The sequence below is a fragment of the Orycteropus afer genome, unplaced genomic scaffold (assembly GCF_000298275.1).
Source record: "Orycteropus afer afer isolate SDZICR_OR568_19922 unplaced genomic scaffold, OryAfe1.0 scaffold00154, whole genome shotgun sequence".
NCBI classification, from domain to species: Eukaryota; Metazoa; Chordata; class Mammalia; order Tubulidentata; family Orycteropodidae; genus Orycteropus; species Orycteropus afer.
The window spans coordinates 5,708,818-5,726,144 of NW_006921741.1; the positions used below are offsets into that span (position 1 = coordinate 5,708,818).

Here is a 17,327-nt window from a genome sequence, read left to right on the forward strand (position 1 = left end):
GCATTGTGGTAAACTGTGGTCAATGTCATGAGACAAAGTGTATGTGAACTGCTGTATGGAAACTGAATTTGCTCTGTAAATCTTCACCCAAATCACAAACACACACAAAAATAATAATAATAATAAAGTGCATCAGTAGAAGTATAGTTCAATATTCTTCCTCAATTAGCTAGTCATCTTAGTCAAAGAATATTTGCATTTGTTTTTAAGCTTTTCACACATGTGTAAAATTTATTTCTAAGGAATGATTGGAATGGACTATTTCTTACACTGGGTAGTGGACAAATGGGTCAGTGTTGTATTGATTTTCTGCATACTCCAAATAAACTTAATAAGTATTAAAAAAAAAAAAAAAAGAAAAAGAAAAGAATTGTATGCTGCTCGGCTACCAGTACTGAACATTTTAATCAAAATTAGAATCCTAATCAGTAGGTGGAAAATGCAGAACAGAATTTTGAATTTTCATGGCCTCCAGACATTCTGGAACCATGGAGGCTGGATGGACTCTGAAACTATTGCCGAGATAATCTTTAAACTTTAAATCAAAAACTATCCTGAAGTTTTCTTAAAACCAAACAATAGTTCAGCTTAACTAGTAAAGTACGTCTGTCTTGAGTATTGTGCTCTGTCAGTATCAATCAACATGCAATCAAACTCTGAAATAGATAATAGCAACTCTGAAAGATTCGACAAGAAACTTTGGAGGCTGTGGGTTTATGTTAATAGGAGAGGAATAATGCGGAAAAGGAAGGTGAAATTGTTTGCACAACTGGATATAATCAATGTCACTGCAATAGACACGTAGAAATTGTTGAATAGGTGTATGTTTTGCTATGTATATTTGCAACAACAAAATAAAAATAATTTTTTTAAAAAGTTTACATTTCATTTTTCACTAGATTTACTTGCAATTTCAAGTCTTTGCCAATGCCCTACCTATAACAAGACACAAGCACTCAGCAAAGAAGGCCTTATGGCATTCTGCTTAAAGGCAGAATGTAGGCTACAGCACACAATACAGTCTAACATGGACACCTAGAATTCACTTTTAACAGTCACACATAACAACAATAAAAAGCAAAAGGAAAATCCTAAGATTTGTCTAAACTCATTTGTTTGAAGTCAAGCATACCAACAATTTCGACTCATAGCAACTCCTCCTTGGGTTGTCAAGGCGGTATCTCTATAGAAGCAGATTGCCCAATCTTCCTTCCAAGGAGTGGCTGATGGGTTTGAACCGCCAGCCTTCTAGAAGGTTAGCAGTCAAATGCCTTAGCACTACACTACCAGAGCTCCCTAAGAATGCCCTAGAATAAGGAATAGTGTAGTGTGTCAAACAGCCCAATTTCACATCAATAACCTAACTCTTTACCTTTATTCCCAACTTCGTGATTCTTTGTATTTTCAACCAATAAAGAATGCAAATTCTTAAAAAGTCCAGACTTACTGGCCTGCATGAGATACTCCATAAACCTTGATCTGAAACTATCCATCCCCACATGGCATTTTTTAACTAGGTAACTGGCTTATAAAATAAAGAACATTACCAGTGAGTACTGAGTACCTTTAAAAAATCATCTATGAGCCCAAATGGTCAATAATTTCTCTGATGCAAAGATTAAAGGGTAAGGGGACAGGGAAGCCAGACTACTGGGAGCAAAATACCCAGAAAAGAAATAATGAAAATTTCAAAACACTGTGAAAAACGTAATCATTGTACGTAGTAACTGTTAAATGGAAATCTAATTTGCTGTGTAAACTTTCACCAAAAACACAATTGTAAAGTAATTCTTTAAAAATTTACTTGAACCCACGAGGCTATGGTCCTTAGTCATTCTTCAGGCCTGAAACTGAACTCACCCCGTGGCTCAATTTTCAGTCAAACAATAGACGGGACTATTAGATAAACCATAACACTAGGAAGGTACCCACTCCTTAAACCAAACCAAACCAAACTCACTGCCATCAAGTCAATTCTAACTCATAGCCACCCTCTTTGGGAAGATTTGAATGCCTCAGGCACTGAGCCATCAGAGATCTTTACACTCATTAGAACAACCAATTGAGATCAAAGGAGCAGCATTTGCCCAAGAACAAAGTTCAAAAGTCAGGAAGGGTTAGGAAAGGAGGAACGGAAATGGGGAAAAACAGGGAAGTAGAAAAAATGATGTTACATTGTGGGGACAGCAATAAATGATATGAAACAAAATGTGTGTGAATTGTTGAATGGAAAACTGATTTGCTCTGTAAACCTTCACCCAAAATCACAATAAAAAGTTTTTTTAAGTAGAGGTAGGTATTGATTTGGGTGAAGAGAAGGGCAATTTAGCAAATATGAGTGATCAACATGGTGGCATTGAGGAAGAGGAAGATAGTGAGGTACATGGGAGGTGCAGACAACAAAGATGAACCCTTTTGCACATTGTTATTGTTGTTGTTGTTGTTATGTGCCGTCGAGTCGGCCCAACTCATAGCGACCCCTCCTTGGGTTTTCGAGGCAGTATCACTACGGAAGTAGGATTGCCCTACCTTCCTTCCGAGGAGTGGCTGGTGGGTTTGAACCGCCAGCCGTCTGGTTAGCAGGCAAGTGACTTAGCCACTATGCTACCAGAGCTCCTACAGTGCTGCATTGTCAGTGAAGACAAACATGGGTATATGGGTGGATAGATGGGTGGACAGGCTGAACTATGTCTATGCAGTAGGGAGTATACCCAAGACCATGTAAAGGGTTGGCTGACAATGGTTATACAAGTATATTTGTATGTTTTGCAAGAATTCCCAGGTGATATAGCAGAATTGACAAGGGACAAGATTGTAGTCACTTCTTGGTCAGAGCCAGATACCCAGAAGGAGCAAGTAGTTGAACCTGTGGCTTTGGGACCATAGTTGCAGGGACATCAAGCTCAACTGGCATAACATACTACACAAAACATTTTTCCACCTCCTACTTTGGCGAGTCGCGACTGGGATCTTAAAAGCTAGCAAGCAGCCATCTAGATGCAATGATGGGTCTCTCTTCATCCAGTGCAAAGAAGAATGAAGAAAACCAAAGATTCATGGAAACAATTAGTCCTAGCAACTGGTACACCATGCGATCCGCAGCCTATACGACTATGAGACCAGAAGAACTAGATGGTGCCTGGCTACCACTGTCAAACACTCAGAGGGAGATCTATGTAGGAGATCCTGGATAGAGAGCAAGAACAATGTGGAACAAAACTCAAAATCATTTGGGGAAAAAAAAAGGGGGGAAGGGGGAACTGGGTTTGCTGGTCTAATAGAGCCTGGTGGAACCACTGAGACTATGGCCTCTAGCTGCCCCTCAAGTCTGGAATTGAACCCACATCTGTGGCTTCCAGTGAAACATAAGACAGGCATGTGAGCTGAACATTCACCTGAGGTAGATACACTCCTTGGAGAGAACAATCATGGGAGAAAGAAGGGTTGTTTATGCACAGGGAGATACCTCAGGGAGCAGGAGTGCATGGAGGGATGGACACAGGGAAGAGGTTAACTATTGGGAGGAAGTGGGAGGGGAACTGTTGCACTGGGGTAAACTGTAGTCAATGTCTTGAGGCAAAGTGTATGTGAACTGCTGTATGGAAAGTGAATTTGCTCCATAAACTTTCACTCAAATTACAATTTAAATAAATAAATTTACTTGACCATGGAAGCAAAAAGAAATTTATACAAACAACAAGTACTCATAGGAAAGACTTATTATTACTCCTAAAAAGTTAGTGAACTTCCTCTCCTTTATGTGAAAGATTCTAAAACATCAATAACACATTAGTAATCCCTCATGAGGTGGCGTAGTACCTAAGGCATATGACTGCTAACCAGAAGGCTGGCAGTTCAGACTCACCAGCCTCAGAAGGAAGGTTGGGCGATCTACTTCCATAGTCATACCACCTCGGAAACCCAAGGAGGGGTCGCTGTGAGTCGGATCCGATTCAACGGCAGTGAGTTTTTTAGAGTTTCATTCATTTAACATCTTTTTATTGCATACTTGCTATGAACTCCAGTATTTAGCATAGTAAAAGATATATACAGGGTTCTTCTATAAACAACTGTAACTATAGAGGCTATAAACAATTACTATATGTGAAAGTGCAATGATAAGGAAGTACAACATACTGTGGAAACATGGAACTATCATGTGAGAACAAAAACAACTGCTTATTGACATTCATGTCAATATTATTCTTCACACATTACAAAGACTATCTTGACAGTCTAAAAAATTTCGCACTGAATCAGATTATGCAGTTCATCCTGCTGAGACAATGTCTGACTCAAATTTCATTTATCAGCAAAGGAACTCTGCCCAGTACTGAAGAATGCCATCATGGAACATATTTTTTCCTCTCCCATTATTCTCTATTTCTACATTATATGGTGGTAGTAGAGTTCCAATCCATGTGGATTTCAAAGGGGGGAGAGGACATCAAATATCCTTAGTTTTCCTTAATATCACTTTGGCTCTTCACACCACATAAAAAATTAACTGAAAATGAATCAAAGATCTACAGGTAGGAGCTAATACTTTATAAAACTCTTAGCAGGAACCACAGGTATAAATCTGCATAACCTTGAATTAGCCAAAACCAAAACCAAACTGACTGCCATTGAGTTGATTCTGAATCATAGCAATTTTGGGTCTATGAGGCGGTAAATCTTTACAGAAGTAGACAGCCCAGTCTTCCTTCCACAGAGTGGCTGGTGGGTTTGAACCACCAACCTTCTGTTTAGCAGTCAAATGCCTTAGGCACTACACCACCAGAGCTCCTTCATGAATCACTAAGGTGATGCAAATTGCAATGGGATACCACTTCACACCCATTACCAGTACCAAGTGCTGTGGATTTCAATTCATGGAGACCCCATGTATGTCAGAAATTTGATGGCAAATTTAGAGCAGACTAAAACTGTGCTTCATCAGGTTTTCAATGGCTGATTTTTCAGAAGTAGATCACCAGGCCTTTCTTCTGAGGTGCCTCTGGGCAGATTCATACCTCCAAACTTTTGGTTAGTAGCCCAGTATGTTGTTTGTATCACCAGGGACTCCTCACATCCACTAGGATGGCTATAATAGTAATTTTTTAAAAAAATAGAAAATAAAAAGTGTTGGCAAGGAAGTAGAGAAACAGGAACTCTCATACATTGGTGATAGAAATGTAAAATGATGTAGCAACTACTGTGAAAAATAATTACCATATGACCCAGCAATTCTACTCCTAGGTATACATACCCAAAAGAATTGAAAACATATGTTCAAGATTTCCTGGCCCGAGGGAGCCTGGTGGAACCACTGAGACTATGGCCCCTAGCTGTACTTCAGGTCTGGAACTGAACGCACACCTGTGGCTTCCAGCCAAACAATAGACAGGCATATCAGTTGAGCATTTACCTGAGGTAGAGACACTCCTTGGAGAGAATAAGCATGAGAGAAAGAAGGGCTGCTCAGGCACAGGGAGACAGCTCAGGGGATAGGAGTGCATGGAGGGATGGACACAGGGAAGAGATAACCATTGGGAGGGAGTGGGAGGGGAGATGTTGCATTGTGCTAAATTGTGGTCAATGTCATGAGACAAAGTGTATGTGAACTGCTGTATGGAAAGTGTATTTGCTCCATAAATTTATAAATTTTCACCCAAATCACTATTGAAAAAGAAAACATATATTCACATAAAAACTTGTATACAAATGTTCATGGCAGTATTATTCATAATAGCCAAAATGGAAAAACAAACCAAATAAATACCCATCAAGGATGAATGGACAAACAAAATGTAGCACATTTTCATACAGCAGAATATTATGTAGCAATAACAAGGAATGAAGTATTGATACTTGCTACAACATGGATCAATCTTGAAAACATAGTGGCTAAGACACTTGCCTGCTAACCAGACAGACAGCTGGCAGTTCAAACCCACCAGCCACTCCTTGGAAGGAAGGTTGGGCAATCCTACTTCCGTAGTGATACTGCCTCGGAAACCCAAGGAGGGGTCGCTATGAGTCGGGGCCGACTCAACGGCACATAACAACAACAACAACAAGTGAAAGAAGACAAAAAAGGACACGCATTAAATGAGTAAAAAATCAAAACCAAAGTCACCGATGTTGAGTCAATTCGACTCACAGCGACCCCTCTTTGGGTTTCCAAGGCAGTATCTCTACGGATAGTAGATTGCCCAGACCTCCTTCCAAGGAGTAGCTGGTAGGTTTGAACTGCCAGCCTTCTAGTTAGCAGTCAAATGCCTCAGGCACTATGCCACCAGAGTTCCTGTTAAATGAGCACATGTACCCCCCGCAAAAAAACAAACTCACTGCCATCAAGTCGATTACGACTCATAGTGATCCCCTTTGGGTTTCTAAGGCAGTAAATCTTTATGGAAGTAGATTGCCCAGTCTGCCTTCAGCGAGTGGCTGGTGGGCTTGAACCACCAACCTCTCTGGTTAGCAGTCCAATGCCTTAAGCACTAGGCCAGAATAGGCAAATCCGGAGCTGAAAGTAGATCAGTGGTGCCAGGGTTTGGAGGAAGAAGGAGATGAAAAGAGTGATGTCCTTTCTGCAATGATGGAAATGTTCTAGAATTATAATGGTGATGACTATACACAACAATGTGAATATACCAAAAAGCACTAAATTGTACACTTTAAGTGAATTATATCTAAAAAAATTGCAAAAAAAATAAATAAATCACCTTGCCTCACAATGCCTTTGTCATATTAGCTGCATATTAGTTAACTGCTATTATTTCACATTATGCAATACCATGAATCAAATTTCTGCAAACAATCATTCAAAGTGCATCAAAAAATGTTTGTCAATCTCCTCAAATACGCATATGACCTCACTATTTAGTTTTTGGAATATAACTGAATGACATTAAGGTTTTCATATATTGTTGTTGCTGTTGTTATGTGCCGTCGAGTCGGACCCGACTCATAGCGACCCCTCCTTGGGTTTCCAAGGCAGTGTCACTACGGAAGTAGATTGCCCCATCTCTCTTCCGAGGAGCGGCTGGTGGGTTTGAAACGCCAGCCTTCTGGTTAGCAGTCAAGTGCCTTAGGCACTATGCTACCAGAGCTCCTATTAGATGTAGTTAAAACATGATACATCTATGTTTCTTAAATACTCACAAGATAACTTTATTACCAGCACATAAAATTTTAATCACACATACCCCTAACCCTTGTTCTCGGAGCTCATAATCTAACTGAAGGGACCTATGATCAGCAGAAATACATGTATTACAACAGAGTAGCTGAATGTATCCTGCAAAGTAACCTGCAATCTTTAGCACCGGTTTAGAAAGCATATCTAGCTTCCTCAATCACTACTTGGAAGAACTGTCCCATAAGTAAAATTTGAGAACTTTAGGATGTTTTCAAGTAAAAAGTAAATGCCAAGACCATTCCTGAAATCACCACTGGAATCCCAAGTGATAAGAAAAAACTTTCAGCAATTCCCACTGGCCCTTGGAATCTGATGGTCTACATTTAGTGATCCAACTAGCCTATCACCATTCCCACTCTGGCACTACCTCATAATTCCTAGAGCTGCCTTCTAAAAGTTATTCATTTTCTTTTGCATTTTGACATTATCTATCAAGCGTACTTTATCTTTTCTTATATGTAAAATGAATCTGCCACACAATTATAGCCCAGGAGGCACTATTCTGGTGGCGTAGTATCTAAGCACTTGACTGCTAACCAGAAGGCAAGAGGTTCAAACCCAACAGCCACTTCTGGGAAGGAAGACTGGGCAATCTACTTCTGTGCAGATACGGCCTCAGAAACCTAAGGAGGGGTAACTATGAGTCAGAATCGACTCAACAGCAGTGAGTTTGGTTTTTTGGTTATCAGGCACACTTCACTCTTTTTTATATGTAAACTGAATCTGCCACACAATTATACTCCAGGAGGCACTATTTACATACATGATAATGTGTACCTCTGGAGTTGTTCAAGGAAGCAACTCTGATAAGCATTTCAAGTCTATTTCTGGTCCCGTTTAATTCTTCAAGTTACATTTCTAGTTTTCAAGAACAAGACAACAAAAATGTTCATTCTAATATAGCACTCAAATTGAGCAGCTGCAATCAACTTTTTTTCCTGTAATAATTTTGGAAAACATCTATCAACAAAGGTAAATTCTTAATGCTTCACAGGTTCCATGAAACACACAAGTAATTTGTTAAAATGTTTTTACCAATGCTAGTGATTGTCTTTATATATAAACTTATAATCAGGTAAGAATCGTTCAATACAGCTAAGATAACTGCCATGAAAAATTATTATAAATGTCTTAAATGTCTACTGGAATAGATGGCTATACTATGCCCATAAATTGTTCATGGAATAGTCTGAACTCCGTAGGGAAACTGTGTAATTAATAATTCACTATTTACTGAGCAGTCATAGGATCAATGACTAAGTTTTGATACTAGAAAAAATAGAAAACAATACAGAACAGTTCCTATTCTATTGAGAAAACACACATGAACCCAAAATACATATGAAAGTATGAGAGTAACTACAGTTCAACAAAATTATGCACTTTAAATGGTGGCAACAATATTGTAATGACAGGACCAGAGGAAGTTATTTAGTAATGTTTTTAAGAAAGAGTTTTACTTTATGTGAATATTAATGAAAATAAGTTAACTTAAAGAAGGCTTAAAAAAGGAGAAATCTCTTTTGACTGAGGAATGAGGAAGACATTTTATATCCAAGGAACGATTATGAGCAAAGGCTAATAGTTGGGGTCAAGAACTTATTTTGGCACAACTGGAACCTAACAAGGCTAGCTAGAAAGGAAGAGTTTGGATGAAAAAATAAATAATACTGGACCTGAAAAAAAATGGATCAAGAGTCCCAGTTAATGTAGGACTTTCCTTCAAGAAAAGTTTTCAGGTACTACCATTAGATTCTTTTTGTCCACAACAGTCTCCATTCCAAGTCACAGTGCACACTCCTTCCAATCTACTTAACAGTATGATATAATCAAAAGATGATGCTACATTTCTTGCTCAAAGTCCTCCAATGGTTGGGGCACTGCTACCCATCAAATCAAATCCAAAATTACTCTGAGAGCTTAACCAAACCAACCAGTTGCCATTGAGTCAATTTCAATTCATGGTGACCCCATGTGTGCATAGTAAAACCACTCCATAGAGTTTTCAAGGCCGTGACCTTATGGAAGCCCATCACCAGACCTCTCTTTTTAAGGCACCACTGGGTGGGTTCAAACCACCAACTTTTTGATCGCAGTCTACCACTTAATCATTTGTGCCACCCAGGGTCTCCTTTGGGAGTGTAAACAAACAAACCAAAAAAAAAAAAAAACCCTCTGCCATGGAGTCTGACTCACTGCAACCCTAAATGACAGAGCAGAATAGCCCAGAGGGTTTCCAAGACTGTAAATCTTTGCAGAAGCAGACTGACTCATCTTTCTCCTACTGAGCAGCTGATGGGTTCAAATCACTGAGCTTTTGGTTAGCACCCAAATCCTTTAACCACTATGCCACCAGAGCTCCTTTGAGAGTGAAAAGGATTTCTTAATCTAGTTCTTCTGTGAACACATTTTTTGTCCCTTCAAATACACTTTCCCCAGATGGACCAACTTTGTTTCTACCCTATTTTGTTCCTATTGCCTCTAAATTTACTCAAGCCAAATAAAAACTCCAGTTCAGTTCTAGCTCATAGTCAATCTTAACCTCCCAAAACTAATATAGAAAAGATGCCCTTCCTCCCAAGTCTATCACAGAACTATTACAAACAGCCATCTGGGGAGTCCTACTCAAATAAATCATGGTCTGCCCTCTTCCCATGTCCAATACTTCTCTTTCCTATCTCCTATAGCATAGTGCCTAAGACATTTGACTGTTAACCAGAAGGCTGGCAATTCAAACCTACCAGCCACTCCTTGGAAGGAAGGTTGGGCAATCTACTTTCGTAGTAATACTGCCTCGGAAACCCAGGAGGGGTCGTTATAAGTCTGACCCAACTCTGGCACACAACAACAACAACATGTAACAAAAGCAAACTTACTTCTACTACAGTTCAAACAAAGTTAAACTGTAAACAATTATTTCTGAATTTTTAATAGGTATACAAGTATTTTCTCATATAGAGAAAGACACTGATATCCAGTGTTGGAAAACATCATAGATGTTCAGGAAAAAGTTCACAAGTGGCCGTCTAAAGTACAATTCTTGGTCTCTCCTCGCCCTGAGCAAAGAAGAGTGAAAAGAGGTTCAAACATGCATGGAAACAATTAGCCCAAGGGACTATGGACCAAAGGAACCTCAGCATCCACAACCTTGAGACCAGAACTAGATGGTGCCCAGTTAGCACTGCCAAGCACTCTGAAAGGGATCACAATAGGAATGGATGAAAAATGTTGACCAAAACTCAAAATAATAAAAAAGATCAGGCTTTCTGGTCTAATAGAGACTGAGACTATGGTCCTCAGTCACCCTTTATGCCTGGAGCTGAACCTACTCCCACAGCTCAACTTTCAGCTAAACAACAGACAGGCTGAAGAAGTGAACAATAAAACCAGGGAGGTATACTTCTTAGAACAAGCAACCATAGGAGAGCAAAAGGGCAGCATTTTTACCCAGGGATAAAGGTCAGAAGGCAGGAATGGGTAGGGAACAAGGACAAAGTACTCACAAGGAAAAAGCGGTAAGAGTGTTGTTGCATTGTGGGGATTGCAATCAATGTCACAAAATAAAGTAAGTATGAATTGTTGAATGGAAAACCAATTTGCTCTATAAACTTTCACCCAAGTCACAATAAAAAGTTAAAATAAAATCTTTAAATATATGTACACAATCATAAATCAGTACAAAAAAAATATAAATGACTGTAAGAATTTTTCATGAGACTTTAATTCTAAAAAAAAAAATAACCAAACCAAACTCACCATCGTTGAGTTGGATCCAACTAATAGCTACCCCTGCTTGGGTTTCCAAGGCAGTATCACTACAGAAGTAGATTGCCCAACCTTCCTTTCGAGGAGTGGCTGGTGGGTTTGAACCACCAGCCTTCTGGTTAGCAGTGAAATACCTTAGACACTACACTACTTGCCTCCAATCTACTCCATAGGACTAAACATCAGAAATTTTGAGCAGTTGAACATTGATCACATCTGACCAGGGCCTGGTCTATACAATGTACTTTTTTAGTCTCATACCTTCACACTTAAAAACTGAGGATCCTAAAAAACTTTTTGTTTATGTGGCTTTTCTCTATCAAGTATCTACAGTTCAAAATTAAGACTAATAAATTTTAAAATATTAATTCACTTAAAATTAATAAAATAAACACTTTATATGTTAACATTTTTTCATGAAAAATAACCGCTTTTCCAAAACAAAAATTTAGAAGAGTAGTATTGCTTTACAATTTTGGAAACCTTTTACTATCTGACTTAATAGAAGACAGGTGGATTCTCATCTTTACCACTGTATTCAAACTGCTACAGTATCACATAGTCTAGAAAACTCCACTGTACACTCATGAAGGAATGAGAATGAAAGAGGGCAAATAACATCTTAGTATATAAATACATACTTCAGACCTTACAAACTTCCTGAAGGGGTCTAGTCCCTGGACTACACTTTAAGTACAACTGCCGTGAATAAATTAGTATGGTTTGTTTTTGTTCTGCAATAGAGAAGCATTTATGTAAAAAGTCACACTGACATGAAAACAAAGACTCTGGTTCCAGAGTGTCTGGTTCAAATCTCAGTTTACCTCTTCTTGGCTATATGACTCTAGGTAAATTATTTAACTTTTCCATGCCCTAGATTCTTCTTCAATAAAATGGAGATAATAATGAAACCTCTTATACAAGATTGTTCAAAGGAATAAACAAGTTAATAAATGTTTTTAGCAAACATTTTATACTAAACATTATTAACATATTCTAAGCAAGTATTTAGTACAAAATAAGCAGAAATAAATTTTTGTTAAATAAATACAAATCTAGGCACAAACCTAGCTCTAAGTATTACTACCTATATACTAATGTAACTTGAGAAAACTTTAATATTCTGATATCTGGAAAATCATAATTGTAAATATAATTTTTAATACAAAGGTTTAATTTCATCAAAATTCCCTTTTAAAGGAGTATTAGTTCCAATTTAATGACCTACGAATAATTCTGCAAGAAAAGAACTCTAAAAGCTCAAGTCAAAATTTAATTCTCTAGAGAGATACTGAGATAATAAGAACATACTGAGGCAGAACACAAAGTAAAGGAAATTCTACTTTAGCCACCAAAAGGACAGGAAGAGCAAATATTAGGCCTTTACTTTAAAAGTCTAACCATACTTCTCTTGGTAGGGCTCTAACCTCTTGCCAAGAAGACTTTATGTTTACTTTTCTAACTTCTTTGATTGTAAGGGGGAAATCATGAAATTAAACAATTTGGAACTTTAGAAAACAGACCACAACATAAAATACAAGCTCCTTTCTAGGTTTTACAGTGAACTTTCACATTAAATACCCTAAATGATAATTAGGGTCAAAATAAATGATTTTATTTAAATGAAAGCAATATCAAAGATTAATTTAACTAAATCATTAATGCATTTTTAAAACATCTAATAAAATACTTCATATGTGTGCTTTACAAATCAAATGGAAAAAAAAAAAGCCAAGCCTTTCATATGAAGTGTTTTAGTTCTTATCTGCCACTCTAAATCAAATTCAAAGACACTTCCAAAAATCGTATTCAGATATACAAAATATGTAGGAAAGTAAGCATAAAAAAGTACTGTTATAAAGATTAAAAACAGATGCCTAAAGTCTAACATTAAGTATTTCTTAAAGTAAGTCCACCAGTGAAGCCTAATTACAAAGCTGTTTGGCTGAACTGCTGAATGATCAGTTCTCTTTAGTTTCTTTTAAAATAAATATTACTCAGGAACATAACTAAATATACCAATGAGGATAAAAACTTACATTTGTGGAGTTAAAACTACACCCTCAGGAGTCCTGTGAGTGGTGCAAAGAGAGAGGTGGCTGATAAGCTAAAGTTGGAGTTTCCAGGCTGCCTCTGGAAGGCCTGGTGATCAAAATAATCAGCTTTTGAAAACTTAATGGAGCACCGTTTTACTGATACACATGGGGGTCGCCATGAGTTTGCATCAACTGGATGGCAACTGGTACGGCTGACACAGTTTACAATACACAAATACCCAGGTTGTATCTACCATAGAAAGGAGCTCTGGCAGCACAGTGCCTAAGGCACTTGACTGCTAACCAGAAGGATGGTGGCTCAAACCTACCAGCCACTCCTCGGAAGGAAGGTTGGGCAATCTACTTCCATAGTGATACTGTCTTGGAAACTCAAGCAGGGGTCGCTATGAGTCAGGTCCAACTTGACAGCATAAAACAACAACATTCTACTTCATTATGGCCACTCACCAAACCAAACCAAACTCACTGCCATCGAGTCGGTTCCAACTCATGGCAACCCGCACTGCGTTTCCAAGGTGGGAAATCTTTACAGAAGCAGACTGCCCCATCTTCCTTCTGTGGAGCAGCTGGTGGGTTTGAACCACCAACTTTCTGGTTACCACTCAAATGCCTTAGGCACTATGCCATTAGAGACCTGAAGGTAAATGCAAATCATGTTAATTTCTGCTAATATTTTTGAAGTTTCACAACTCTTTTCACACTAAGGACATGACTTAACACTATTATCCACTGACATTTATAAGCAAAGTAAAAGATCTTTCTTAAACAAGTTTGCAGTGTAGATAAGGAAAAATGTGGTTCATCTTGGCAAGACTGTACAGACACCTCCACTCTCTAAAGACATACACAACAACAGTCTTTGGGACATCTACATTAAATATTGACCTTTAAAAAACAAAATTGTTTTATCATTAAGTTCAACTAGATAGGGTTTAGTTTTTGACAATTAAAAGGCACAAATGAACTAAGCTTTCACTATAAAGAAAAAATTCTTATAAAAGGAAAAATTACTGGAAATGATAGATCTTTACATTAAAGCCTAAAGTTCATGGTGTCAAGACCAAGAATTGTTGGTGGGCAATTTTCTCAAAGTATGTCCAAGTGTGTGTGGGAGGAAGGTATTTAGTTAAACCACACATTGATCAGATATTACTTAAAACAAATTTATTCCATAGTGAGAACTAGTTACAAAGGCATTTTAAACAACAATGCAGAGAAAATAGTGTTACTATAATTTAAATCTAACTGTAAAGAGCAGTGACACCCAATTTATGCAGATTTTAAAAAAATAAAACAAGCAAGCATTACCAGGAATGTTCAAGTTCTTCCAGAAGTCTGGAACTTGTAAACATAGCAGTGGTACAGAAAAAGAACTACAAATTTGAGGTTATCTTCTAAACTGAATACCAGTTAACATCTGCAGTGGCTGCTAATACGAGAGAAAAGGCTAACATTTATAAAACAACAAGCAAATACATCCTTCTAACTTTATCTCACCTATTTTCTGAACTTTTTGGCAATGTGTTAAAAAGAACTGCTCCTACATTTGAAACAGGGAGCTCTGGTAGCATAGTGGCTAAGACACTTGCCTGCTAACCAGACAGCTGGCGGTTCAAACCCACCAGCCACTCCTCGGAAGGAAGGTTGGGCAATCCTACTTCCGTAGTGATACTGCCTCGGAAACCCAAGGAGGGGTCGCTATGAGTCGGGTTTGACTCGACGGCACATAACAACAACAACATTTGAAACAAGACAAAAATCTTTACAAGGGCTTTTAAAAGCTGTATTTATTCTTGTTACAATTTATCATCTTGAACTGATGGAAAAGGAAAATAATCACAAGTAGTGTCTCAACCCATTCCTCCTCAAAAAAAAAAATACATATATAGCAAAATAATTAGCCCAAGTGTTAAGGGCAAACCATAAAATTGCCAACTTTAAGTAATCTTTAGAAGGGAAGTAACAGAAGTGTTGACTTCAAAATATCAGATAATCAAAAAATCACTACGGCTTCACAATGCATTTTAATAGATTTTGTCTGTAAGAATATCACCGTTTAAGTATATTCTGCATTCTCTAAACACACAAGGAAGGAGAGTTAAAAAACGAGCAAGATCCGGGTATCAGACAAAACCATGCAGTAATGATTTTGTTGTTATCTTTCCACCGCGGAAGAACAAATCACAATGAATAATAATAGGCTTGTCTGTAGCAATAACTTGTTCTAACAGCACGTCGCGAACAAAGTATGTTGGACGAATTCACATTTTGTACATTTTTTTCAAGTGCAAACCTTACGACCAAAGTCCAAATGAGCAACCGAAACAGGACTCCTGACAGTTAATTTCCTTGCATGTTCACTCTTGTTTCAAACAGTAAAGTTAAGTAGCTTTCAGGAAGGATGCGAGTCAGGCAGGCTAACGTGTCCACTAGTCATTTAAAAAGAGGAACATATTATTGTGCCCATTTCCCTATTTTCCTCTGTAAAGTTTCAGTCAAAAGCTCCGTTCACTCAAAACTTGAGTGAACCACCACTGAGCTTTGTACCCTGAGGTAAGGGAGTGGAAAGAAAGAGGATATTACAAGTGGCTTCCAGGTTGGGAAAGAGTTGGGAGGAGTTAGTTCTATGAACAACTGTATCTGAATTAGTGAATGGAGTAACATTATGCCACATTTAAAAAGCTAATTCCCCAAAAGATAATCAGCATAAAACAGTGTAAAGTCATGTATTATTAATGACTGTGAGCAAAGAAAGCAAAAAGATCTTTTGAACAATGTTTTTTAAGAAATGTTATGCTATTTTTAAGTTTGACTTTTAATCCATTTTGAATTCCAATAGTCTACGCTTTACGCACAACCTTCTAAACCGTCAGGGTTAACAGTTCCAATAACTGATACCAATATTAATGAACTCTTTTTCCAAATCCCCATTTGAGGGAAGAAAAAAAAAAAAGATGGGGTGGGGAGGTTAACATTCACATCTCACCCCAGTCAAAGCATGGACAATACATAGATTAAATTCCATCAGAGGCAAACAGTAATGCCAACTTTCCACAAAGCTTCCCCTACACCAAACTGAATGCCTTTACTTTCACTCCCACAAAGAAAGTAACATGAGAAAGTCGAGAATTGGGTAGAATATTTAAAATAAAATGAGACGAAGAAACTGGACTGAAGCTACAGAGGCAAGATAACTCAAACAGGAGAAGGTGGAAGAGAAACCCGGGAAGGGAGGGAGAGGCGGCAGCTCTCTGGGCTGCGGAGGAATAGGGATTCAGATCCACAGAACCGGGCGTTTACGGAAACCCGAAGATGGTTCATAGAGAAACAATGGGGCGGTGAGATAAGGAGCGAAAAGGGAGACGCTCAGGCGAGGGCAACGAGGCAGTACCGAACGGGTTGGATGGAAGAGCAGACCGCTGCAGTGCATAGAGGAGGCAGAGATTAGAAGCTAGGTGAAGATGCAAGTTGGTAGACTGTGATGGGGTATGGTGGCGCATCGGGCAGGGAGTCAAGGGTCTCCTAGGAACCAGGAGGGGAGTGGCTTGTCAGATTTTCAGACAGGCAACGGGAGGAACGGAAGCCGTGAAGGCAGGTGTGATGGAAGCAAAAAGAACCAGCTCCGACGAGCATAGGACCCGCTGTGCCAGATAAGACACAGGGAGGGAAACGGCAGTTGAATAGAAGAAAAGAGAGATCGCGGGTCGTGGGGGCGGGTGAGGGGGGGAGGAGGAGGAGGAGGCGGTCGGCTTCACTCACAGTCCAGGTGCTTTTTCTTGGGCCCCATGATCTCGTGGGTCGTGGCCTTGCATACTGTCTTGGAAACGGCAGAGCCGGTGACACTATGCTGGGCGGCGGTGATTCGGTCAGTCAAGCTCTGGCCGGACATCTCTGCAGCTCCTCCGCCACCCCTCCCGCTCGCCAGCCGGCGGGGACAGGGACCCCCCCCAAGCGCCGGAGGGTGCCCACCCCCCACCGCACCCCCTAACCCCCCACCGGCTCCTTCCCCGCCTGCCGGCCTGGGGCGGGGCTCAAGGCCGCGCGCTGCCACCCAGTCCGGAGAGAACCGACTCGTGTCACCCGCGGGATCGGGCACGGTCTCGGGCACTCCCCTGCCCCCGCCTCAGCTCAGCCCACCCTTCCCCTGGTCAGCTGAAGCCGGGCAGGGCAAGAGGGACAGGCAGCTGCAGGAAAATGGCGGCGCCAGGCTCCTCCTCGAAGCTTTCCGGGCTGCCCCCGGGTCACGTGACTCGGGCACCGCCCCCCTCCTCTCTTCTCCCGCCCCTTTTCCCGTCCCTTTCCTCTTCGACGCCCGCCCT

At 39.6% G+C, this 17,327-nt stretch overlaps 1 protein-coding gene across 1 annotated transcript in view; it reads right to left on the reverse strand.

The window, feature by feature from the left end:
• The window catches only part of PICALM (phosphatidylinositol binding clathrin assembly protein), a 123,952-nt gene extending 107,055 nt beyond the window's left edge, over window positions 1–16,897 (reverse strand). The window contains exon 1 of the mRNA XM_042781708.1: window positions 16,768–16,897. Within this exon, the coding sequence (XP_042637642.1) occupies window positions 16,768–16,897 (130 nt within the window). The remainder of the gene's footprint in view (window positions 1–16,767) is intronic.
• Between the last annotated feature and the right edge of the window lie 430 nt (window positions 16,898–17,327).